Here is a 26971-nt window from a genome sequence, read left to right as displayed (position 1 = left end):
TCCCATGGCTAGTTTTGCCTAGGAAACCCGCAACGTTCCTTACCGGCGATAAGAACCCTTTAGGTATCCCACAATTCATTGCGTGACATGACGTCTCATCAACGGAAATCAAAATGTCCGGAGAGAAGAGATCCCGCATTTTGTAGTTCATTTTCGGAAGGCTGCAGGCCCGGATTTAGTTCACATCATCCATGTGCGATTTCGTCACGTATGACATTGAAGTTAAAGGCTGTCTGAATTCAGCGCAGCAGTCCGGAGCTCCTTTCCTCCCCACAATAGCGTTCGTACTGTTGACGTGACAGTGGTCGGCGAGTAGGTGTTCAGAGTGATGATCCTGAGCAGTGCTCTGATTAAATCAATGATGCTCAGAATAGTAAAGACCCAAAATTTTGTCGTACTGTTGACGTCATGGAGGGCCAAGGAACTGGAGCTAGGAAAAGGAACTAGAAGCTATTATTAAAGGTATTCAGATGGAGCCCCTCTCTCTCTCTCTCTCTCTCTCTCTCTCTCTTCTCCTCCTCCTTGTCCCCTACAGAATAGATAAACAAGAGCTAAAATAGACTCACCCACGCTGCATTGCACGGGACTCACTGAGAGCCAGGTACATCCGTCCGCATACACACATCTCTTTATGTCTCTTTGTCTAACTCCTTTGAGAGTGACAGTGCTCTGTAGCTCTGGGATGTGGTGGGCTCACGGAGGGCAGCGAGTTTACGACAGTGCTATTTTCAAAAGGTCCTGCATCACTCAAAAATTAATTATGTGTTTAGTATGGCTTTAACTTTTCTGTTTGTCGGAGCAAACAGAAAAAGGGAACCTTGATAAGTCTACTTGGGGCAATATCTAGATTGTCAGGAGTCCTAAAGGTCCAATGCTCTCTTCTCTGCTGCTCATCCCAAAAGTTCTTAAAGGATTTAGGTCAGACATTACCTATGATGGCCTTTGAAAATGGTTGATTTTGTGTCTGAAAAGCATTTCTTTGTTGATTTGGATCATTGTCTTGTTGTGAGACCCATTGGCAATCCTTTTTGAGTTTACTGGCAGATTATACCTGATTTCCAAAGTTCATTTTAGTATACATTCTCAAAAGGTTCCTAGGAGCTTTGGAAAAGAAAACGTCCCACAGCATCACAAAGCCTCCATTATACTTAACAGTGGAGATGAAGTGCCTTTTCATATACTCATTGCTTTTCTCATTCCTAACACACCTTGAATGGTTGTTGATTAAAGGCTCAGTCTTATTCTTAATCACAGCTTTTTCCCGGCATGCACACAAACAACCGGTTAGCAGGTAGTGTGGACCAAAGTGCAGACAGGATCTCAGGAGCGACATGATGAATTAAAAAAATTGTACTGAAAAAAAAAAGGCAACAACTTACAGCTTGGCACAAGGAGAACATAGCATGAAGCACGAACAGAGAAAAAGGCAGTAACACGGGAAAGTAACGGACATGGTAAGGGGAAGATCCAGCCGAGAACAATTGCCAACATTGAACTTAGATGAAGAAGGGAATATGGAGGATGACATTTAAAGCCGTGAGTTACTCAAAGGATAATGAGGAGCAGCGGAGGCAGAAGGTAAGCCGGGAGACTGAGGGAGGGAGACTAATTAACACAGAGGAGCTGAAACAAGACACAAGGAAACACTTAATCAAGGAGGAAAGACAAATTCTAACCCAAGGGGGATTAACGATAATATCCAGAGAACCAAACACAGGAATATACAAATACAGCATTATCTTGAAGACAATAATAAACACAGAGAAATGAACAGGATTTGGCAAAAACACAACATGGTGATGAGCAGACAAACACAAGTGAAGGCCAGCCACGATACTGGGATAACATTCAGAAGAGCTCTAAAGACTCTTCTGTAAAGAGGACACTGGAACCCAGAGTGGAGCTCTGGAGACTTGTCCAACGGATGCTGGATCCACGGTAAAACTGTGGAGACTGGTCCACAGGACACTGACACCTAGGATGGAGCCCTGGGGAGCAACGTGAAGGCCAGGAGAACTCTTGACAGAGCTCAGGTACAGATGGAAGTGAGGCCACCTGGACCTCCTTGTCAGAGAAAATGAAAATAGGAACACAAAACGTATCCACCTGGATACCCTTGTCAGAAAACTCAGGAATAGGAATATGAGGTGGGTCATCCTTAACCCCCTGAGAGTACCCTGGATCAGAAATGTGAAGCTCAAGTGGAGCTGTATCAAGCTAAAGAGGAGGAGCGTATGGTAACAATTATATTGATGGAGCAAGAGGTGCAGTTGGTGGTGATGATGATGGTGGTGATGATAGTGCAGGAGATGAAGATGGTGGTACTGAGACCAAAGGCTGCACAGTGGGAGTTCTGATGCAGATGCTGCTGCCCTTGCAAATGTGGGAACTCGCTTTTGCTGCAGAAGACCAGGGCGAGAAAGCTGCAGCATACAAGGATGTGGAGGCTATAGTGGAATGAAAAGGAAAAAAATGGAGCTGAAACAGGTGGTGGAGGAGGTTGGAGTGGTGGTTGAAACGAGGACTGGGCTTCCTGGCATCTTTGGTGCTGATCTGAAGGCTTGTCCAGGGATTAGGTACAACATGGGATGTCCTTTGAAAGTCCCTAAGACCTAAACCTGGTGTCACCAACACCAGCTTAGGACCCCCAAAAGTACGCTCCATCTCTTCAAGCAGCTGTAGAGAAGGCAGGATCTCTACATCATCAACATATCAATCATTACCCTTCTCCAGGAACTGCTGCATCCAACAGTGCAGCTTAGCAGGGTGTGGATAGTGACAGCCTCCTTGGTCCAATATTTGGCTTGATACTGTCAAAAGTTGTGATTTAGGAGCTGAACAAAAGCATAGACAGGATATCGGGACTGGCATGATGAATTGAATGATTTTAATGATAACAAAAGGCACAAACTCACAGTGTGGCACAAGGAGAACAGAACATAGAGCACAGACAGGGAAACGGGCAGTAACACAAGGAAGTAACAGGAAAGGTAACAAACATAGTAACTGTCACAGTAAACTGTTGTCAATCCATATTTGCATAAAACTCGTCTATATTTGCCCAAAATAAAGATCATATGGGTGTGTCCCATTTCAGGCGAGGCGAGCTGGCTGCAGTGCACATCTCCAAGCACGTCCAAGCATTTGTAAAATTAACCGATATGTCAACACACCGAGCAGATATGTCAGGTTAACATAGCTAACTTCTTGCCTAAAAACTTTTTCTGAAGTTCCTTTTATGTCACAGCAAGCGTAATATATCCAACTTTATTCACAGCTTTTCACGGCTCTCCCCCATTGCTGTTTCCGTCTGAACAATTCTCTTCAACTCACAATGAGTCATGGGATTGGGTGGGCCATGGAGAATACACCATTCATCTTTCAAATCGGGGAAAATACGTCAGACACATTTGAAGGAGCTTCATGGGCTTGACACACGGGGAGCGACATTGCTCCCTCTCCATTCATTTCAAATGGAACTTATGCAATGAGGGAACAATCACTTGCCCTCTTCCAGCCAAGCTGAAATTCATGCATGTGAATACATGTTTAAACCTCGTACACGTTGACGTGCACACGCTGGCTTTCAACACAAGACAAGAAAATTTAACAATGTTCAACTTTTGTCACTGTCGCTGATGGTGATACGAAATGGTGATACTTTCCAGGTTGTTTCCTTGTCCGTAACATAGGATGAACCCGGTTGTATTTTTCTTTTCTAGAGTTGACATAAAAGCAAGACCTCAGTCAATTCCAGAAATGTCTTCTGACTCTTCATCTTGGTCGGTCACGGACTGCATTTGAAATATCAAAAGCCCTCCAAATTCATAACCAATAAAATTTCTGGGATACAAGCAATCCAACAGCTCAATTTAAAACGCTGCCATTGTTGTCGCGTCCCATGTATTGAGGGTACACCATGATGGCAATGAAAGCCATTGGTCACTGTTGTTTGTCGCTCCCCGTGTGTCAAGCCCAATAGAAGGAGTGGTGAGTCTGGACATCCTTCGTCCCTGCACTGTGACGTAATCGGCCTACAAATGTGGCCTTCGAAGGAGACAGTCCTTGAATTGAGATACACCCTAAGAGGACTGTCTACTGTAGATAATGTGTTTATTGCTTATTACTTTTAAATGGAATCCCACCTAATGAAGCTATTCCTTCAAATTGGGATTTAGTTGTTTTGTTGATGTTGTGGGCTGTAAACAGAATGAGTGTTTGTGTTTTCTGCCCTTATCTATTCATGAATAATCTCAATTAATATTATGTTTTGATGTTCTATATGTATTTTATTACTTACTTGAGTCCCATATCAAAAGGACTATTCTTCAATAAATTTAAACTAGAACACGGGATGCACTAAGTTTAGGACACTCAACATGTTCTGTGTGTTTTCAAGCACTGGCAGCTGCCTTGCAGGGGATTTTTTGAAGGAGAAAGAGGAGTAACGCGGTGGCAGTGTTAGCCAGCTCATCTATTTCTGATCGGACCTAAAACTGGGGGCATAGTTGCTGCCGTCGTCCTTGCTGCTGCTCAGATTGAGTGATGAGGAAGGACGAGGTCATGGCAGAGAGGAAAAGGGGCGTTATAGCATCAGTCTGTGCCATTCATCAAGACACATTCAGCGCAAGAGGGGTGGGGGGGTTGGGGCACATAGACCCCAATAAACACACTCTGATTCCCTATCGCTCACTCCCCTACAAACTCATTCATCTTTCCAGCACTGTGTGAGGTATCATCACAGAGAGAAGCAGATCAGAGTTCCAGTTTGAGAAGTTGAGCAGCCTTATTTTGCTCAGAGAGCTCCAGTGCTGCCTGTCCACCCGGTCAGTTGAGTTAAAGAGGTCCCTTTTTGTTTCAGGACTTAGTGATGGTTAAACAATGAGAAAAAGGTAGGGAGGAGGTGGATTGGAGGACAGAAAAGGACAAGATGGATTTATGCATCTATGTGTGTGAGACCTTTTCATCTGGGGAAACAGACAAGGAGCTTATATGAGGAGAACTCAACGCTATAATAAGAAAAAGGAAGAGGAAGCAAATAAGCATAGAGACAGGGCTATGGAAAGTACAAAAAATAGGATCAAAGAACAATAAAAGTGCTTTTTGGTTTAAGGAGAATGGACGCTTTCCAAACATGAATGAAGGATGGGAGTGGAAAAAGGGGAGGGGAGTATACTATTATAAGAATGACAAAGCAGCGGGAGAGAGAGAATGAAAGGATGGATGAATTCATGGATTATAAATGGCTTGTCCTGAATGTGTCAGCAGTGTTTCCTCTCCGCACTCCAATGGAGGAACCTGTTAAATCAATCGGAAGCTTTCTGCTCGCACAGTGGACGCCCCGAGTCATGATCACTGTAATTTCCTCTCATGCTGGTACTATATTCGTAGCTTTGGGCAAATCTCATCTCATTCCTCTCACGTTTCCCTCCCTGCCTTAAGTCTGCTGTTGCCTTGTAGCAAAAGTAGATTGGGTGGTGCTAATTTCACCAGAAGGGAAAGTGTGTAGGCTAGGAGAAACATTTAGGGAAAAAAAAAATCTGTGTGATGTTTGCTTGTAGATTAACATTGATATCAAACACACACAAAAAATGGTGTTTGCCATTCAAATTTTTACAACTTATTTTAAGCAGAAGACACCTGCTGAACACCAGCTACAAAGTTAAATTTGATACTTTGTGACTGAAACTGTAACAACTTAAAAACTGAGCTGGGTGATATCCAGTCAGACAAGAAAAAAAAGTAAAGAAATCTAAGAAAGAGTTTTCTTCTTCCTATACCTGCATTTCACCTAACCCTGACAGAGATTTTTCTGTTTGTAAGTGTTATAAAAACAAATAGGTGGCAACCCCATCATTGTTGATGAGATCTAGAAAATTGAGGAACCTACTGTGTTAAAAGCAAAATTATCCCCAAAAGTACCCCCACTCCCGATCTTGATTTGTGATTAAGGCATTAGCTTCAGATAAAAGGGCAAGTAAAGGAGTTTTTATTTAATTTCAATATCTAGTAAAGTGAAAAGCACCCCCATGAGCTCTCCAGCTCATCTCTTAGGTTGGGATTCACTTAAGTAGTGAGCTAGCTAGCAAATGCTTGGAGTGACCTTCAGGCTTGCTAATAAGATCAGTAAAAAAGATGAGTGTTGCTTTTGACGCTCTAGATCAAGGGTTCCTAAACTCAAAGTCAAAGGTTTGCTACAACAAATGATGAGAGAATACAATTTATTGAATTTGCTTGTGATCTCTAAGCAAGCTGCTCTAATGAGAACTCAAATAATATGACATTCTTACTTGAACTTGATCAACTTTAAAGTATATACAACTGAAGTATACACGCAATTAACTTAAAGTTTATGTAAAAGTTGTAGCTGACACCTGAGGCCTGGAGTTTCAGACAACTTGGTTGGACATTGTTTTGCTTAATGAGGAAGACTTGGTGTTAGCTACATTCAGTCTCTATGAAGTTTTAAAAATGAAGCCAGCAGAAACACAGAGATGTAAGAAACGATTTAAAGCTGTATTTTGAAACTGTATTTTCTACCACATGTCAGTTGTTGTTTCAGGCTGTAAGAGATTGAAAGAGAGTGAGACTTAAAACAGATAACAGAAAGGTAAATGTACTACGGCAAGGTTGCTCCATTTTGTCCTTGTCATGGAACCTGATGAATTAAGGAATGTTGTCAGCCTGTTGAAATCTGAGTTATTCTCATTCTCCAGAAAAAAAAAAAACACTGAGACAGTAGTTTTACAATGATTAATACTACTCACGCTGTCCAATTAGATAGGATGCTTATGGAGATTTAAAATAATAACTCTTTCTGTTATACATGTTAAATAAACTCTTCATTTATTCTTTGTTCTAAAATCCTAATGCTGACAGGAGTTGTATGTCAAAGATGGCAAAATCCTCTGAAAGAGAATTCAAATGAGTTACAAACGATAACATGATCTTGTGTGCAACACCAAGACAATTCAAAACACATTTTTATAGATGGGCACAAACCATTTAAAAAAAACATCTTTGGTGAATTTTTTGACTTTTTAATTGTTAGAATAAAAGTCATTTAAATTACTTTTAGCGGTCCTGTTAAACATCCCATAGGTCACAGTCGTTATATTTTCAATAGGGCTGCAGACTAACTAACTAACTAACTAACTAACTAACTAACTAACTAACTAACTAACTAACTAGCTGGATACTTTGTTGAATGACAAGCTGCAGATGAATGAAATTCTTTGTTTTTCTTCATATCATCACCTGAAATCCTCAAAAGTGCAACATACAATAACAAATTAAAAGCTTTTTTCAGGGGATGGCACAGCCAGTAGCATAATCATCAACCAGCAATTATGGCAAAAAAGGCAGCTGTAAATGCGCTGACGAGCTTACATAAACACATACCTACTGAGGGAGAAATTGGAATAGTCTAAAATCAGTATTGGGTGGTCAAACCTTCAAAAACTGGAGACTGAAAATTCCAAAATGAACCGTGCACAGAAAGGTTATTCACTTGTATTTTCATGTGTTGTTATTTTATACCAGCTAAATGTTTCTGTCCTTTAGATAGTAAAATCTAGATGTATTTAACAAAGGAAAAAAGTTAATGTTTATTAGGAGAGTAGTCAAAGCTGGAGAAATATTTAGGAACTATTGCATTATACAATTTCATCTTTCTTGCATTCTGGCCTTACTGCCTAATTGGTGTCCTTTATTTAATTTACTAAAGGGTGTATGCAGGAGCAGAGCATACAGGCTGCATATCTTCTGTTTTTTATTGCAATAGTGTTTGCAGTTGTCAGGGGATGGGCACACAAACATAATGGAAAAATGAAGTGAATAAACAAGTCACAGAGTTTACGCTCATTTTTTCCATTGGCATCCATGACAGATTCTGGAAACTCCCATCAGGCTCTGTCTACTATATGTAACAGCCCCTGACTCAATTATGCAAAAAGCTGCATATAAAAGTCATCTTTCAAAACGTCTAAACGAATCACAGATCTACTCGTGGAAAATATTTGATGCTGTTATTCTGTTGCAACATATTAGAAGAATAAAAATTGTTTAAGCAAAAAAGCTTAATTCAGGTCTGCTTTCAACCCCGATCTGGAATATGCTAATGCCGCTCTTATTTTGGCTAATCACGCCAGATTGTTGACAATCAAGAGTGAAAGAAATAGAGACGGCCTTAAAAACCTACTCCCGACACACACCTGGGTGAATTCTCTGCATGTTAGGAGCCGGTTCAGCTGCTGTGAAGCCACAGCGGGTTTAATAACAGACACTTAGTCACGGCAAAACCCCCCCCCGCCCCTCTCAATTCTGTCTCGCATTAGCTGGGATATCTCACTTAGAAAGATCACCATATAATGGGTTATAACATAATGGGCTCAAACGGAGAGGGAAAATAAAGCTCTGCGGCAGCATTTCTAAACGTAAGCTGCAGTTCCCAAGAGCAAAATCCTGTGTGTCACCATCTACGCTGTAAAAAATATTAGAAAATATTAATTTTTTCCTGTTGTGGCGATTAATACAAAAGAAAGGAAATTCAGAAACAACAAAGAAAGAATCATATATCCAGATTGTGGAGCTTTGGGGCCTCATGAAAAAGAAAATGAGTTCACTTCTTCCTTTCTTTGCTCTAAACTTAAGACAACATTACTGTCACTGCAATAAGGACACAAAACTCATATCTGGTTCCATGCATTGTGAGATATCGCATTTCAGGCTGTTACAGGCTAGATTACTATTTAAAAGACATTAATGAGATTTGTTTACATTTATTCTGTTCACATAGGAGGAAAAATCTAACAAGTCTTGAAATGAATGGATGGATGGATGGATGGATGGATTAATGGATGGATGAATGGATGATGTATGGATGGCTTTAAACAGTTTTTAGAGAATGTAGTAAGGAAAACAAAAAGAAGACCAGCAAAAAGTATGTAATCTCAACAATGTTCTCCAACACAAGAAGTGCGACTGAAACAAAGCAATATTTTAAGATACTTTTACTTTTAATCATAGACACTTGATCCTGATGAGCGAACCTAGATTCATTCAGATCAAAACATTTTTAGGATTAGTGGATGTTTGAAGGCCAAAGTACAATCACCTCCAGTGTATAACAGTGGGAAGAACATAATGACATAATATTATACACTGAAATAAATTATAGATGAGTGATACAAACATAAAAATTATCAGACAAAATAAAAAAAGAGAAAAAGTTCACATTCACCTAATAAACCTCACGCATGTTGTTGTCCGCTGTGCTCTGAAATTCCCTTCAAATCCATTTCTGCACCATGCGCTATAATCTTATTAAATTAGTCACACTAATTAAATGCTTTATTGAACATGTTGTAAAACTCATTAACGTGCGGACTGTTTCTAATGTGCGAGTTTATCAAAGAAACCTCTGACATGTGTCTTTATGGGTGCTAACATTCAGGGAGAGGTCGCTATATTTCATATTATCATCAGCAGCATCCTCAACATGAGATCATATTCAGCAGCACGCTGGCAGGAGGGAGGCACATTACCTTGACCACCAAAACAAGCACTCAGGATACTGTGTGGATACCAAGGAATGTAGCCAACTAGCATCATGATAGCTATAGATCTAAAATATGTTGATGGAAATGCTGTTTTGCCACTGTTGTAGGGCCCAAAGTGCATTTACAGGGATTTATGCTTAAATATATATACAAGTAAAATTGGGTTTAAACGTCTAACTTGATTCCGTCTATAACAATTTGGGCAATGTGCAGAATTACCTTTGTTCCACACTGCAAAGGGCAAACAAAAGAGATCAAGAGATTTATAACCAAAAACATTAAGCAGAAAACAGAATTTAACAACATTGATGTAAAAACTGTTTCTCCCACTTTGCAGTAAAAAAAATACAAACCTTCCAACGGAGATAATCTTTGCTAAAAATGCATTTGGAGATGTTAATAAAAATGCGGAAGCAAGAAGAGTTTGGTTTTTTGGTTTTTGGAGAAATTTGTGGCTACATTCCTGCCTTATCCGACTGAGTCTTGGTGGCAACTCCTACCTTTAAAATTAGGTCGGATTCTGGCGTCGTAACCCGAGACTTTCCCCATGAGTTTGTCCAGAAACTCAGACGGTGGCATCGGGGTTGTTGCTTTCCTCGCCGCAGCTTCTTTTGACGCTGCTAAACTGGAAAACAGAGATTAATTGGATTAGAAACAGAATGCTGCTCAGTGGGAGATGTCAGGAGAAAAATACATTAAGAAAAATGTATTTAATTTGTAGTCAATTGAGCATGGAGTTATTAATACCCAAAGTACCCTGACTAGGAGCTAATTTTTTTGTGTAAATTGGCCTATGTTAAAAATTTGGATTAGGACGTCATATGCTCTACACCTGAGATTTTAGAAATAGATGCTTCAGGTAGGTGATTTCTCAACTTGCAATTATTTTATAGCACAAATGTGATTATTCAATCAAAACTACATTTTGTATTATGGCATTCTCATTTGCTCTTCTGATCCCAGACAAAATTACATTAAAAGTTAATTTATTGAAAATATATCTATTCATCCATAATCCTAACATGCTTAATCCCAATACCTGGAGTATCCGGAGAAATCCCCCTCACACATGGGAAGAGCATGTCAAGTCCACAAAAAGTGCCCAACTGGGACTTTAACAATCATTTTTGAACCAACAATTGTAAAGTCCCCTTCACACCAGATTAAGACTCCCCCACTGTCTCCAGGACCTCTATGACCACTGGAATGCAGCTGGATCAGGATGTTTTTACTGCTAATACCATCAGTATTAGCAAACACCTTTCATTGTCTTTTTAGCTGCATGATGGGATGCAGGTGGCTCATTAACTTGTCTAATAATTGAAACTGGTCACACTACTTGGGTCCTACTGTGCGGAGGTAGTAAATCATGCAAACTGGATCCAAAATTTGAAAAATCTTCACTGACTCTCTTTGAACTCAGACTGCGGCTCTTAAACATGATTTTTTTCATCTCTGCAGAAAAAAAGCATATTATTGCCTATTCATGTTTTTTTTTATACCCTTCATTCTTGATCATTAATCAAGATAGAGTGTCTTTTTGACAAAAGCATAAATCGACTGTGGATTTGAACAGCAGCCTAAAAAAAATTCCGACTCCGGCCTTTCAGTGACCGTAATCCATTTGCAATTTAGAGGTGTGCGAGACTGGAGCTGTACTTTTTACATTGGATGGTTAAAATTAAATTTTGTTTGACTATAAATATGTAAAATATAATGTAAACCAACATACAAAAAATAAATAATTGATGGTCAGTGTTCTTTATGTTTAGAAAACTATGAATATGTGTGTTTCTATTGTAGCTACACCCTAATCAAAGCCTCCCCTACAAGCTTTTTTATGTGTGCAAAAAACAATACATTTTGTGGGGTAAACAGGAACCAGCCTATAAAAAGTGCCAACTATAATTTGACTGAATATACAGCAATTATTTTAAAATGCATCAGTGAAACAATAAACATTGGGCTGCTTTTCTGAGACTGAGAACAGTGGGTCATAGTTTGATAAAACTATAATTCTTGTGAATTCTTCTACATGTGACCATTACATTTTGATTCTCCCATTACGAATGAGATCTTAGACACATTTCTAATTACAATCAAAGAAATGTTCTAAGTATTTTACTTATTAAAGTAAGAATGTGGTAACAATTTGCTCCGATGGCAAAAATGTATTTACATTTTTGCCATTGGAGCCACTGTCTGTAGTTTTGTCACATACTACATAAAGAAGAGTAATGGATCAACCATCCTTTAACTTGGCATAATAAAACTTTAGCGGAACAATGATAGAGCCAGAGGATGAACTTCAAGACCAAGAACAATCTGTAAAATTTGTGCTAAATATGAAACAAGAAAAACATTTAATATTAGCTAAAAGAGAATAATATTGTTATCCTCCTTTATGTAAAGTAAGGCTTGCAGGAGTAAAACAAATAGCATCCCATGTTGTGAATATTTTTAACTGAAAGAATAGATTTAAATACATCTAACAGATTAAAGTGCACATGTGACATAAACTGCTGAGCTGTAGAAATATTCTCATTAAGTTCATGAAGAGTAACCACGGAACGATTAAAATTTTGGAATTGAAGTCATTCCCTACTTGAATAACTTTGATTTCCATTAATCATAATAGTGTTTTTTTAACCTTTTTTTCAGCAGTCATATCCCACATAGCTTGGTATGTTAGTTGCATTTTATCAAATTAAAAGAAAACCCAATTTTACTTTTTCCTTTGTGTGAATTTAATGCATCGCTAACAAATCGGCCCTTGATGCAAAAATTCAAACCGATGTTTTAATTCATTTAACTAGCTTTGTGAACTGCTCAGTCTTGTATTGATTTCTGCAACAAGGCTTCGATTTGATCTTGTTCTGTTTAAATCGTCCCTTATTAAGCTCCTCAGATCTATTAGATGTTCTCTAATAGTAATGTCAAATGTCTGTGCATGGTTCGGCCCACAGAGAGGGGACAGTTATCTGTGAACAACCCGGCACGTGCGTAGAAACACTGAGGGACGGAGGTTTAACCAAGCAATATAAACCTTTTAAAGGAATTGCATTAATAGTCACGTGTAGTGCTGCTTGAGTTTCTTGCATTACCTCTTGCTGCACTTAGAGAATTAGTATCTAGCATTATGATATGATATTACTGACCCCTGGAAGACAAAATCCGAAAGAAGAAGACTGACCCATTTCGCGTCATGACAGTCTAACACAGATGTGTCCAAAATGCTTCCTGCGTGCTGACTGTGACCTTCCTATAAAATTGTGTGGCCCACAATCACAGTTCAAGAATGGTACAAGTTCGGCCAACCACCACAGATGGACACTTCTTAAAATTATAAAGGTAATGTATCTAATGTACCCCTGTCCCAGTGTCCCACAAACTCTAATAAAGTCCTGCATTTTACTAGGCTAAAAGTCTGAAGACGAAAGAATTCCTCAACAGACACTTTTCTGAAGGAGTGCTCTGTCAGTTGTCGGTCAATATGCAGCGCCGTTCCACCTCATGATCAAAAAGGATTTTGATGCATACAGCATATTAAGGAAAAGAAAAGAAAATGTTGCTGCAAAGACTGGGGAACAGTTTCTAACTGAGTGAGACCAGAGAAAGGTGATCCTCAGAGAGCTTTTTGTGAAGTTTGCCAGAGTTACATGGAATAGACCACAATGCAAAGCGACACTGTAAATGAGTTGCACAAGAAACACACCGCTAAAAAAGCCTCCTTCTGATTTACGGACTAATTTTGACTCTATACAAAAGTTTGTTCAAATAAGCTTTAAAAAAGTGTTATTTTTTTTTAAAAATTAAAGTTTTTTTCTGATAAACTTTTTGCAATTTTGTTCAACTCAGTTTAACAGTTTTATTAAATGTCAAAAAAGTTAAATAATGCTTTTCCTAAACTTGCAATAATTCATTGTTACACACTAACAGGAAAAGGTAATGTGCTATCTGAGTAAAATTTGAATGTATGACATCATCACTGTGTTGATAATCCTGCGTTGTCCCTCACAGGCATAATTTTCCACATCCACACCTGGTTTTGTGAGATCTGGACACCCTTTATTTACCTGGCTTAACACAGGAACAGTCTGAATAAATAATTATCATATCTTCTACTTGTTGAAAATAGACTAAGCATTTTTCTAGACCAAGTAAATCGATGGACAATCGAAGATTTTCTTTTAATGGGGCAAATGGGTGTGACTCTTTATAGGATCTACATAATTTACAGACAAACATTCAACTACATTGTTTGGTTAAATATTCTATGTTTAATTTCAGCTTTATTGCCACCATGCCAGACAGAAACTGGCCTCAATGATGTGTTGCCATCTCACGATATTCATTTAAGAGATTCTAAGTCATGAACTCTTGTTGGTCTTTTAAGATTATGTGTCATTACTAGCTTTTATTTGACAATTTCTTGACATGTAGCACTTATACATGCTCCCTAGTAAGCCCCTGAGGTATGTGGCACCTCTTGTCATACATCTCCTAATGAAACAGAGAACTGTACTGTATACTGCACTGTGTTAACTTTTTGCTTTTAATGGTGCAACAACAACAGGGTATTGATCCAAGAGGACACCTCTAGTTTATGTTAGGAAGAAAGAAAAAAATCATACAAATAACTCTTCTCAATATATTGGATCAGCTTGCTGGGTCAGATTACTAATGGGTCAACAAACTCTTAAATGTCTGTAAAGATAAAGAGTAACACTAGAAGACCTGCAAATTATATTCTTTCATGTTTTCCAAGTGGACAGTATTTTTGCATGTGTTTATTAGTACAGATATGAGAAAAGACTGTTCAGCTTATCCTAAACTTTATTTAAAGCAGCAATTTGTAATGTTTAGCCACTAGGGGCGCTATACCTGGACACTGGTAACACAGCAACATTAAACAGTCTCCTTCTGTGTTTTGGAAGCTGATAGCAGACCACTTTGGACCAGCAGATTGAGAAGTGATGGAGTTAATTGTAACGACAAGGCCACATTCACCTCTCTAGATTAAATCCTACATCAGAGAACCAAAGCTATGGCTGATAAGGTAAGTGTCATCTGTTTTGGTTCGTTGTTGACGTAACCTGGAATTCAGCGACAGATCCGAACCTCTCAAGTTACATAGACGAGTTTTTGAGAAGTGCGCCCCGCACCGAGCATCGATACGTGCCAAGTGCTGTATAATGACCTGATTTTTTTTTTTTTTTTTTATATATATGAAATTAGGCCAATACTTGGGTTAAAACGTTCAAAGCAAATGATACAGTCCCTATTTCCCCATCTCGGTGTTTTACTTATTCTGTTACATTCTAACCTGCAATTTAGATGTTTTTAAATCTTATTCATTGTGATGGATCTGTGCAAAATACTCCAAATTGGTGAAATAAAATTCAAAAATGTATTAACTAATTAAAAAAAAAAGAAATTGACATGTGTAAATGTATCCACCCCCTTTGCTATGCAGCTCCTAAAAGGTTCTGGTGCAACCCAATATCTTCAAGAGTCACATAATTAAAGATATTAAGTCCAACTGTGTGCAACCTAAGTGTCACATGACCTGTCAGTATAAACACAGCTTTTATGAAAGGCCCCAGAGGCTGCAGCACCGCTAAGCAAGAGGCACAGCACACCATGGACTCCATAGAGCTGGGCTTTATGGAAAAGTAGCCAGAAAACTACTTGGTGTTTTGGAATAAAAAGGCACGTTTTGAATTTGCCAAAAGGCATGCGGGTGACTCCCCAAATATGCTCTGATCAGTTTGGACTAAAATGTAACTTTTTAACCACCAAGTAAAACACTATGTCTGTTCTAAACACAACACACCCCATCATCCCAAAAGCACCATCACCACAGTGAAACATGGTGCTGGCAGCTTCATGCTATGGTGATGCTTTTCTGCAGCAGGGACTGGGGAACTGGTCTGAGATGAGGCAAAGATGGATGGTGATAAATACCTAATTATTCTAGAGCAGAACCAGTCTGCCTGTGATTGGAGACTGGGACGGAGGTTCACCTTCCAGCTGGACAATGACCTGAAGCATACTGCCAAAACTACACTTGGCTGGTTTAAGGGGAAGATCTAAAAATGTTGGAAGGGCTTAGGCCAGATCTTAAGCTAATTTAAAATCTGTTGTTAGACTTGAAGACTGCTGAAAACCATCAAACATGACTGCGCTGGAGCAGTTTAGCTTTGAGGAATGGACAAAAATCCCAGAGGCAACATGTGGCGAGCACATAGAGACTGATTCAAGACCAGCTGAGTCGTGAAGGTGCCTTTAAAGTGCTTCTTTATGAAGGGTACAGTAGCCGTTGAGTTTTCTGTTATTTGTCCTCTTGTTTAAAAAAACTCAAGTTGTAAACATGTTCTGTAAAAGCTATGAAGTAAACAATTAATTTTGATTTCAGGTTGTGAGGCAATAAAACATAAAAATGGACAAGAAGGAGGGTGGGGGGTGAATACTTTTGTAACGTACTATAAATGTATGGTGCAGTGGGATCTTGTCCAGATATGAATCTTTCTGACCTTAACTTTCTGGGAACTAAATCAAGTGGAAAAACACAAACTTAATCTCTCTATTCTCTTTGTTTGTTTGGATTTTTGGATTTATTGGTTCTTTAAAAGTTCTCAAAGTGAACTAAATCATCACCGAGCCAGCATCGACCAACAGTCATTCCCTTAACGTTCTACAGACAGCAGAAGAAAATATACTGCCTCCAGCCACACTGAGAGTGTGGCTGAAGTTAAATGTAAAAATGGTGATTATGCAGGCATTAGTTGTAACTCCTGATGAGTGTGGGGGAGGAGAGCACAGCAGCCGCATTAATCTCCCATAAATTAAAATGACACTTGATACAGTCGATTGCGCTTAAATTTTCACCTTCTAAATGTAAAACTGCAAAGCGTGACTTTCAATATGGTAAATCGTGTCGTACGGCATGATAAATGGCTCCATTAGCAATTCATAAACACGCAACGCAGTCAGCGCTGTCGCTTTATCTGGAAGCTGCTGATCAGTATCGCAGTCTGCCGGGAGAAAATGGGGAGTATGGAGGAGGCATGATTGGAAAACAAAATAAAATGGACAAATCCCTTGTTAGTCCTGGCACTAAAGGGCATCTGTGTGCACAAGCAAGGCAAATAAACACACTCGTACTAGTAAACGAAAACTTTTATGATGTGTACGCACAAGATTTACATGTTTGTATGCACATGTAAATATGCACAAACACACAGTCAATCCGACTTTGTGACCAACTTGCCCTTATCAGTGTAAACATTGGGAAACAAATATTGCAGATTAATGAGGAGATAGAGGGGAGGGGAGGGCATGTGTCTGAAGAAGAAAAGCAGTGAATTGAGTTCTGCTGTCCAAGTAGTTTCAGACCAACTGGTAGGGTTGCAATCGGAAGGATCCTCCTAGTCTAAGGCCATGGTTCTCAAGTGGAAAGGTGGAATACCCCCTTTGGGTCAAGGAGGATTTTCTTTCTCAAATGGAGAAGTTCAGGTGTGTTGGTGTTTTGCCCACAAATGATGGCAGGATGGAGTTAGAGATGGATAGACAAATCAGATAATTGTGTACAGAAATGAAGGGTTTGTACCAGTCTGCTGTGCTGAAGAAAGGCCTAAAAGTCTAAGGTCTGAACTTACTTGTTCATCTACATCAAAACCCTCACTTTGTTCATGAGATATTAATGAGCTGAGGTCCTTTGATTGGGATGTCTTCATTTTGAGGTTTTCTGGACCAGATCCAGAACTTACTGGAGGGGCCATATAAATTATTTTTTTTTTTCAGGACAGGACACTCCTTGTGATCTCCCAGAACAAAATGTGGAGAGTCACTTAGGTCAGTGATGTCTGAGTTTTCCTCCTTGACTTTCACTATCTGATCTCAGATGAGCAGAAGACAGTGGATACATGGATGGATCTCACTACTTTCTTCTTTTTTCTGGAATAAAAAGGAGCCACATGTCTCTCCATTCAGTAAGCCAACACTAAATAGTGTTTCAACCTTGTAGTGAACAAAGGCCAAATTGCAAGTAGTTATTAGAAGTGAAAGATTGATCCCCAACCCTACCCATGACGCCACACAACCAGTAAAGGAAACCAGAAAGTTGAACCAGTTTCTCTGTCTTAGAAATAACCTCTTTGGCACAGAGGAAGAACCGGCTGTGCAAATAAAAGTTTAAATGTGGCGCAAGAGCAATTTGATTTTCTGCATTTACTGCAAAGAATGTTTCCAAAACCTGTCTTGGGACATTGGCTTTGTCATCAGAGCATCAATATCACAAGGTAGCTGTACAAAAATGGTCTTCTAAAGCAACATCTAAAGGTTAAATTGCTCCTTTACTCCCATTCATCACACCCAGGCATTACCATCTTGTCCAAACTGTTGTACACAGAGGCCCATGGCAGAGAGCTCTATATTCTCCCACAAATCCAGGGTAAAAATAATAAAACTTTAAATGATTGAAAGAATAAATAACCAGTTCTCTATAACACATGCTGGTGTCTAGAGAATCAGAGCCAATCAGATGTAAAAATGTCTTTAATTGGCTTTTACCTTGACATTCTTTTGGGAGTGTGAGCAGTAAATATATAGTAAAAACTTACAAGAGGGGGAAATTATAAATGTTAGATTCTTTTATCTATTTGGTTTGTTGATCTTTTTTTTCATGAAGATTGCAGGACTTGTTTAGTTAGCTAAAGTGTGCCAGGAAAATATCCCTCACATCATTGTACCACCAGAAGGAGCCTGAAAAGGTGTTACAAGGAGTTTTTATGGCCTTGTATACACATAGCCATGTCCACATCATTTTTAGAAATAACATTATACACACAGGAAAGTTTTATAGGAAAGTTTTCATCCAGCTAAAACCTATGTCAGCCGATCAGAATCCTTGAAAATAATGGGGATGTTGAACAGCATTGTGCCTCCGTATTGGGAGGGAGAATTATTCCACCAGACCTGCAATTGCTCTTTCTCTTTTGCACCTCAACGTATTGGAGCATTTGGGTTTGTAAAAACAAACAAGCAAAAAGCATCTAAACCAACTGTAATGTTTATAAAGGCCCATGTTTGCTTTTACTCTGAAGTCTCGATACTGAGGGGAAGACAGGAAATTACATGTGGAGATAACAATTGGAAATAAACTACCTGGGATGCAGTAATTTTTTTGTAGCAGTGAATTTATCCCATTAATCATTTATTAGCATAAAACAAGCATAAAAATATTTTTCCAGATATCCGGCTCCGTGTGGACTAGGCTTAAGTGTGGTCTTCTGTTGCTGTAGCAAATCTGTTTCAAAGCGTGTTCATTCATAGATTTTATTCAAGATACCTTGGTTGTTACAAATCACTATTTGAGCTAATGTTGTCTTGCTATCACCTCAACCCAGCCGGCAGTTTTCATCCATACGATCGCTGCCTACTGGATGTTATCTCAGTTTTGGACAAATCTAAGTAATCTCAATGGGTGGTTGCGGATGAGAATCACTTTCTGAAATATGTACTGAGACCATCCCAGTAACAACTATGCCAAGTTCAAAGTATTTTAAATAAACTTTCCTGTTGCCCACTTCCTCAGAAACTTGTCCTTCTTAAGTCTAGATAGCTTAGTGCATTGAGCTGTTGCTGTGTGAATTGTTTATTTGCTACTTGTGTCACACTCAGTTAAGCAGGAGTAGCTGCTACTGGCTGCTGAGTGTTTCCTCTCATGTTAGAATAAAAAAAAGATTATTGGTTTATTTGAATTAGATATTTATCTAAGGTTACAAAAGTAAAGTGAAAAATGTTGAGTAGTGACATAAAATGGAATATCAATGTTTCCATTTAACAATAAGGAATCTAATGGGCGGTATTAAAAATGTATCACAGAGGCAGACTATAGCTTATGCAACTGATGTCCCTGTATTTCAGTCTGAATCAAACGATGTCTCACCATGTGTCCACAGCTGAAGGATGATGCTGGGCCCTCTCTGTGTGTCTCTGCCGTTAAATGATGACAGTGATGCTGATGATGTTGTCATAACCATAAATCACGACCCAGATAATTACATTAGATGCTTGATGACTGATGATGCTGATGATCAAACTGAAAAGTTTAAGTGAACATCACGTCCCGAATGCAGTCCTGACTCTGTGATAGATGCTACAGTGAAGGCTGGATGTTTTTAGGTTAGGATATCAATGTGATAAATGTATTTTTTTTCTCTCTGCAGTAATTAGTTCTTTAATTCAGTAATATTAATTAGCATTAGGAAGGCCTTAGCTCACATCAGTCTCGGTGGATTTAGTTGAGGTAATAGTGATCTTCTATGTTTGAGGGATTCATCCTAACAATGTGAAAATATTGATGGAGGGACACTTTAGCAGAAGCACAAAGAGCATGGAGCATCTTTGGCCTTTAAACGTCTTAACTTTTGACCTTTAGCTTCATACCTTCAGCCTGACATGCCAGCAGGGTTTTAAATGCCAGCGTGCAGACCTAACATGTGTCTTACACCGCAGTTTTATTAAAGGCGAACAAGGGATATATGAGGGGACAACAGTTCAGGGAATATAAAACAAAATCAGGATGGAGATTGTGGAAGATCACAGATTTGAAATGCTGTGGAGATTTCGGTCGTGACAGCAAGAAGACGCATTCGATGTTCAGATGAAAGAAGTCAAAGGGTCAGACTGAGATCAGATATATTTCAGTTTCTGTCTGATTCTCCAGTGAAATCCATAAAGCTGAACCTCTAAGCAGAAACAAAAGAAAAAAAAAACTACCTGCACAACATGTCTTGACTTAAACATGATTTAGTTGGATTCAGTGAAAAAGAAAAGTAAACTACAGGGTGTATTCCATTGGAACACAATCATTAAACAGAATAGTATTACAATATTTGAGGAACAGTTTAGTATTTTTAAACTCAGTGTTTTTTTTTTGGGATGTGGCTTGTGGGGGAAGGGGAGTTTACTCCTGTCTCTTGTGTGTCATCAGCTGATGTCCCTTCTGGCTGTCCTTGTTGCCCTAACAGAAGGTCATGTGTCCTCGGGCAAACGCTGCACTGTGAGTTATGTAAACATCCTCTAAATATGACCAAAAATGTCTCGTATTGATTTTTATTTTGCATTGAATGAAACTGACGGGACTTTCTATTTGCATTTATCAGTGAGTGCAGTTACTGTACATTAGATGGGCATTTTTTCTGTCTGTTGAACCAAACTTGATGAATCTAATTGTTTATTTTGTGCATTTTTAACACATTTATGAATAATAAAAATAACAGTAATCTTAAAAAAGTCCCTGGTAAAATGGCAGCTTTTTGCAACGTTAAAACATTTTAAAAGGGTTGCCATGTTTGATGTGAAATTTATCCTGTACAATGCAGGTGAAAAATAAATAAATATTTTAGAAGGAAGAAAAAGCCTGATAACCAGGTTTTGTGAGTATGCACACCCTGATCATTTCTCATTTAATAACAATGTTCAGTCTTCTTTGGAAGGAGATTATCATCCTCTTGAATTGATAATAATTGCCCTCTCTACCTTATTAAGGTTCTGCACATTTATCAGAATGAGAGGAGATCTTGTTTTTTCCACAGCTCTCTTTAGGTGAACCCACATAAGTTTTGGTTGGTAGGCAACTAGGGGTTAAGTGCCTTGCCCAGGGGCACATCAACATGTGGCAAGGGGAAGCTGGAATCAAACCCACAACCTTTTGACTGCCAGACGACTACTCAACCCATCAAGCCACAGTCGCCCAAATTATTAAAGTATCGTCCTAACTGATACTTTAATAATTTGTAATCTCCCAGCAAGCTATGGCCTAGCCCAGTGGTGCCCAAAATGTTTTGTCACATTGGCAGAATATAACTAAAATAAATAATATGTGTATTTTTAAATGTCTGATTTAAAATCAACATTATATTTATGCTTTATTATTCATTTAAATTCTATTACTTTGTTAATATTTTTACTATCTATTATCTATACTATCTATTGTATCTACTTGATTGCACTGAGTTTTCCATTATTTAAAAATGTATCACAAAAAAAATCCTAAATACTTCTATGTTTACTATTTATTGTTAACCTTTCAGAAATTTAGTGTCATTAAAATATTTTTCCCACCTGTTTCCTCACAATACAATTGGGTTTCCCCAGCCATTCAGGCTCGACAGTTATTTTTGGGATATTGATTTATTTTTTTAGAACTGACCAATCCTTATATATATATATATATATATATATATATATATATATATATATATATATATATATATATATATATACATATATAAATTTTTTCTGACAATTCCAGGTGGTTTAAGTATTAGGGCTGAAACTAATCCTTTGCATAATTTTTGTTATACAACCTGAACAACAGGCTACACCTGTTGCTACACCTCTTACACGTTTCCATGAATGCAGTAAGTGTAAAAGTGTGGCATTTTCCTGCCATTTTCCTTGCATTTATTTCTACAGAGGTATATTTATTATTGGTTCATCTAGTCAATCACCGAGATAGATGAAGTTATCATGTTTATTGTGGCACAGCAGCACTGTAGCCTTGGAGCTAGAAAGTTCTGGGTTCAAATCCTTGTCTAGAAAATGGATAGATTTTTGGGTTTGACTGATAAAGCAACATGCAAAAACAAGAATGTGACACACAAGCTTAATTTTTCCTTGGCTTTTCTCTGATTCAACCAAATTACACATACACTCTTAGCTACAGCCCTACCAATAAGGTGTTAAATGTCACCTAGAATGTGGCAGAAAAATAAAAATAAACAAAAATACAACAGGCAAAATAGGACGGATGATTTTAAATAGTGTTTTAAGACTACAAATATTCTAAAAAGGGTTGAGGTCGAGGTGATTCAATAACTTCTACATTAGTCTGCTTTATTACCGGCAAAAAACAGTTTTGATGTGTTTTGGATTGTTGTCCTGTGTAAAAGTTTCCAACATCTGACCAAAACTATCCCCCTCAGAGGTGCAGAAACAGTCAGATCTATCAGAAAATGTTACATGCTGAAAGACCAGTGTCACTGTCTATAGTAAAGCCATTTTAACACGCCCATGGATGGAGAGGCTGCTGCTCTAAGCAAGAAGGTCCAAAACTGACATATTCAGGCTTTGGGGGAAATTTGCAGCAGCCCACATGGACAAGCCGAATGTTTTCTGGAGAAAAGAAACAGTTATGTTCAGTCAAGACTAAGTCATTTAGCCACAAGAAGATGATGCATATTTGGAGGAGTCAAAGTGAGGCTTTCAAACCTAACAACTAGCTGTTAAGCATGTTGGTGGCAGTATCATGCTGTGGGTCTGTTTCCCTTTCACTAACTGGAAGAAAGAAGAATGACGAATATGTCTAAATGCTTTAATTTCACCTTAAAGCAATGACTAAATGCTTGACACTACTGCGTGTTGGAGAATGATCCCAAACACACATTTTAAAGTAGTTTTGGTGTGAAGAAAGCAGAGAAACACGAAGCTTCTGGAAGGAGGTTGACAAAGCCTTGAAAGCAGGAATGAAGGTGCTCAAAATACATTCATGACTTGGTTTCAGGGATGTTTGAAGTAATTATCTGCAATAGTTTTTTTTATTCTTATAAAAGAGCGGATATTATGAAGCCTCTGCGATTGTGTCAACAACATTTATCCATTCAAAGCAGATGCTGATGAAACGGCAACAGTGAGCAGATTATCATTGAGGGGCTAAGAACATTTTTCAGTAATTTTCACATGTATGCTTTTATACAAACAAATAAAATACAATTTTCTGTTTTATGGGAACAAACCATCCAGACATCCAGATATTTTTATTTTCTAAATGTATGTGAAACGTTGAGCCGGAATAATGTGCTCCTCTAACTAAATTACATCTATTAAAATAAATTGTAGCATAATCATAATAATTGAACAATTAGATTCAGCTGAGATTAAATCAAGCACACTTCTCTGAGTGATTATCCGGTTATCTTGTTGGAGTCCCTGAGGTTAAACTCTTGACTAATGAGAGTAAGTTGAGATTGGTGGCAATTATTTGGAGGTATAAATAGTTTATAAGAGTGTCAACGGCATCCTTGTAGACATCCTGAAAAAAAAAAATCATCAATGGCCATTAATGATCAAATAAAGCTGTACGACCCAGTGTCGATCATGTAGACGACATCAGAGTCATAATGCATCAGATTCTATTTTAACTTTACAACAAATTAGGTGGATCAGAGATTATCTTGTGCCAGCGTGACAAATCCAAGTTTAATCCTCTTTAGGAAGATCACAAAAGTGATAGAATCGAGCTCTTCCAGAAAACTAATTTCTGTTGTTCCGAGCTGAGCCCGGCGCTGCACAGATGACACAATGAGGCATAAGCCCCGTGTGAAATGGCTCCCAAATTAGCATCGAACAAACACACTGTTGGTGTGATGACAGCCCAATCTGATTAGTCACAGATCGGGATTACGGCTGCGTGTCCTCAACACAAAGGGAATGTCTGCAGGACGTGAAGCGTGGGACAACACTTCAGGCTGAATAGTGCTGACACTGTGACAGCGTGAAGGAGTGGGGGGGGGGGGGGGGGGGGTTCAGCCTTTCTTTCAGCAGAGCATGACTGGTTTCAAGTTCATTCATGTTTTAGTTGCAAAGCTGTGGATTCTGAGGGGAATCTCTTACAGCTTCATAAAGACCAGAAAATGGAGAAGGTAGAGGATTAAGCCCCAACAACAGTAGAATTTAGTTGACTCAGTTCGGACTATTATTTATTTATTTATTTTTTTTGTAGTTTTTTTAATAACTTTGCTCTAGTGCCGTGATATCCCTGCGATCCAATATGAATGTTGAGGTATGTTTGGGATTGGTACGCTGTTAAATTGGCTTTTTTGTACTTTTTTACAGGTTTTGATGCTGTTGCCTAGAATACAACTCTGTCCATTTTTCCACTCTGTTACTACCACGTTCCCTGTGGGTGCAACAAAAAGCCAAAACGGCAAAAGGTGGGATGAAAGGACATTTAGCAGATTTCACAATTATTTAAAATCTACCTTACATAAACAAAAACACACAACAGATTCCACACTGCGATGCTTTCTTTGACAGAGACCAAGTCAAAACAGCAACAAAATTAGCCAGGATTTAAAAGGTGCTGCTGATCGACAACATCAGTGGCCTCAGAGATGCTGATGTTGCTGCCAATTAATCAGTGGAAGCCATTTAAAAGGAGCCATTTTCAGAGGAGAACATGGCAGCCCAACTCAACTTCTCAGCTGAATGAACCGAAAAGCCTTGTGGAAAAGCATCCTGTACACAGAGGTGACCAAAGTAGACATGTTTTGAACAGTGTCTTTCTTGAGGAAAACTAAACACAGCGTATCAGCACAAACGTAACTTTGAGTCACTGAGCCTTCTGTATATCAACGTTTTCCTGAATCAAGTGTGAGCTCATCTGTCTGACACTAGGTCGTACTACGCCTGTCTCTGATAGAGGGGAACCACCGTTATGATCTTTGTACAGATGTCACTCTGCTCAGAGATGTTGAACATGCGTCATTTTGCAGAATGGGTTCCAGGACAGACTACTAAACTTCAACTCCACAAATGTTTCTGAGAGGCTGTAAAACTTATAAGATGGAACTGGAACAACAGCTGACTTCATTAATAAATCCACCCAGTTTCAACATTGCTTATGTTGTTTTCCAAAAATCTTCTTACTTGATGTTTAAAAATCTGTGGATCCACAGCTAACGTGACCTCCACCTGTGCAGATAATGTTTGCTCCTACTCGGTAAATTTAAACTTGAGTTTATTTCCAGGGAACGCTGAGTTTATTTTATTATTAATCCTCTTAAAGGCAGCACAACATCTGTGTGGCGACAAATACGAATGAACCAATCCCAGATACATACCACTCCTGGTAAATAAAAAAAAAAAAAAAGTTAAACTGAAACAAGTTGAGTATTAATCAACCTGTAGATAAGATGTGGGTTAAGAAATGCTTGTTGTGCTATTTCATTCCTGCCATATTAATTTCTCCTTTCTCTGCTACTTAACAGAATTGATGTTCACTGGGTCACAGAGCCAAACATCTGCCAGGTGTCTTTCATTTGCATAATTACTTGGCTTAACAGATCCAACTGGTGCCTTTTGCAGGCCCGCCTGCTTTGCCTTTGCCGTAAACATTTCTCACAGCAAATGCATTTTCTTTCTCAACGCAAGCATCGGTTTGCTGAATATTCCTCCCACCTTTCAGACCAACTGCGCTGCAGGTAAATGAGAGGAAAAGAAATGAATGCTCGTAAAATAACAGCTCCTAACGCTGGATGTTTAACTTGCACCAGGTGCACAAGGCAACAGCAACGCACGAGGTGTTGATGAATCTGGGTTGCTGTGATGAGTTTGGCTTTGATTTCTCACCTGAAAACACATCCCTCACCACTTTATGAAATTGCTTTTCTAATATGTTCATAACAGCTGAGTCTGTGCTTCACAGAGCTACCAGATACCATTTGACAGCTAATGCAATACAAGGAATACAATAATATCAGAATTAGATGCATAGATTGCTTTATTAATCCTCAGAGGGAAATTCAACTTGGAGACAAAGCTCCAGAATGAAGAAGAAAACATGTCTAAAGGTAAAAAAATAAAATGATTGATTGAAATAGATAAAAAATAAACGAAAATATGACACAGAACAGCAATAGCGATTTAGGTGACTGCTACATACATATAATTTGTCTCTAATAAAAGTGTACACAGTGTGGCGTAGGGCTGCACAATATATTGCAAATATATTGTTATTGCAATATTACGGATCACAATGTGCAAATTGCAAGAAAACACCTGGAGTGCAATAAGTGGTAGCTAATTGCTTAAGCACCTTGAATTCAAGCTAGGTGTCCTTAATATATTTGATGAGATTTTTTGTTTAATGCAACATAAAATATTTGAGAACGTGTTAAATTTGATGAGAAACTACAGCTAAATATCACGAGTCGGACAGGGGCAACCTTTTCATTATAACCATGTATTTGAGATAGAAATGTTTTGGTTTTTTAGTAACTGAATAGACAGCTAATATCTGGGGTCTATGTTTGCCATGATCCTAAAGCAGAAAGACATTAACACTTTAATAATTTTTTTATTTATCACAAGCTATATCATTATATCTCAACATTTATCAATGTTATTGTGAATCATAGATCTTCCTAATACTGTGCAGTCCTAGTTTGAAGGATGAAATAAGGTTTCAGAGTTATACGGCATTATGCAACATAACTGCAAGTGGTAGGATTTATTACCTGTGTCTCTCATTCGATATGTTCTTTTCGCCCTAAAAGGAATAGCGAAAATAATGATGTCTCCATAATATTTTAATATTCCACCAACTGACCTGCATGTCAGTA

The 26971-nt window shown here is 38.5% G+C and overlaps 1 protein-coding gene across 3 annotated transcripts in view; it reads right to left on the bottom strand.

The window, feature by feature from the left end:
* The window catches only part of glra1 (glycine receptor, alpha 1), a 155214-nt gene that overhangs the window by 104643 nt on the left and 23600 nt on the right, over positions 1 to 26971 (bottom strand). For 2 of the 3 annotated variants that reach the window (XM_036127006.1, XM_036127007.1), the window contains exon 2: positions 10061 to 10185. In XM_036127006.1, the coding sequence (XP_035982899.1) occupies positions 10061 to 10185 (125 nt within the window). Of the gene's footprint in view, positions 1 to 9779; positions 9792 to 10060; positions 10186 to 26971 lie in introns of all 3 variants that reach the window. The other variant, XM_036127005.1, reaches the window with a different exon arrangement.

This window comes from Fundulus heteroclitus, chromosome 23 (assembly GCF_011125445.2).
Source record: "Fundulus heteroclitus isolate FHET01 chromosome 23, MU-UCD_Fhet_4.1, whole genome shotgun sequence".
Lineage (NCBI taxonomy): Eukaryota > Metazoa > Chordata > Actinopteri > Cyprinodontiformes > Fundulidae > Fundulus > Fundulus heteroclitus.
This window is presented reverse-complemented; position numbering and strand designations above follow the sequence as displayed.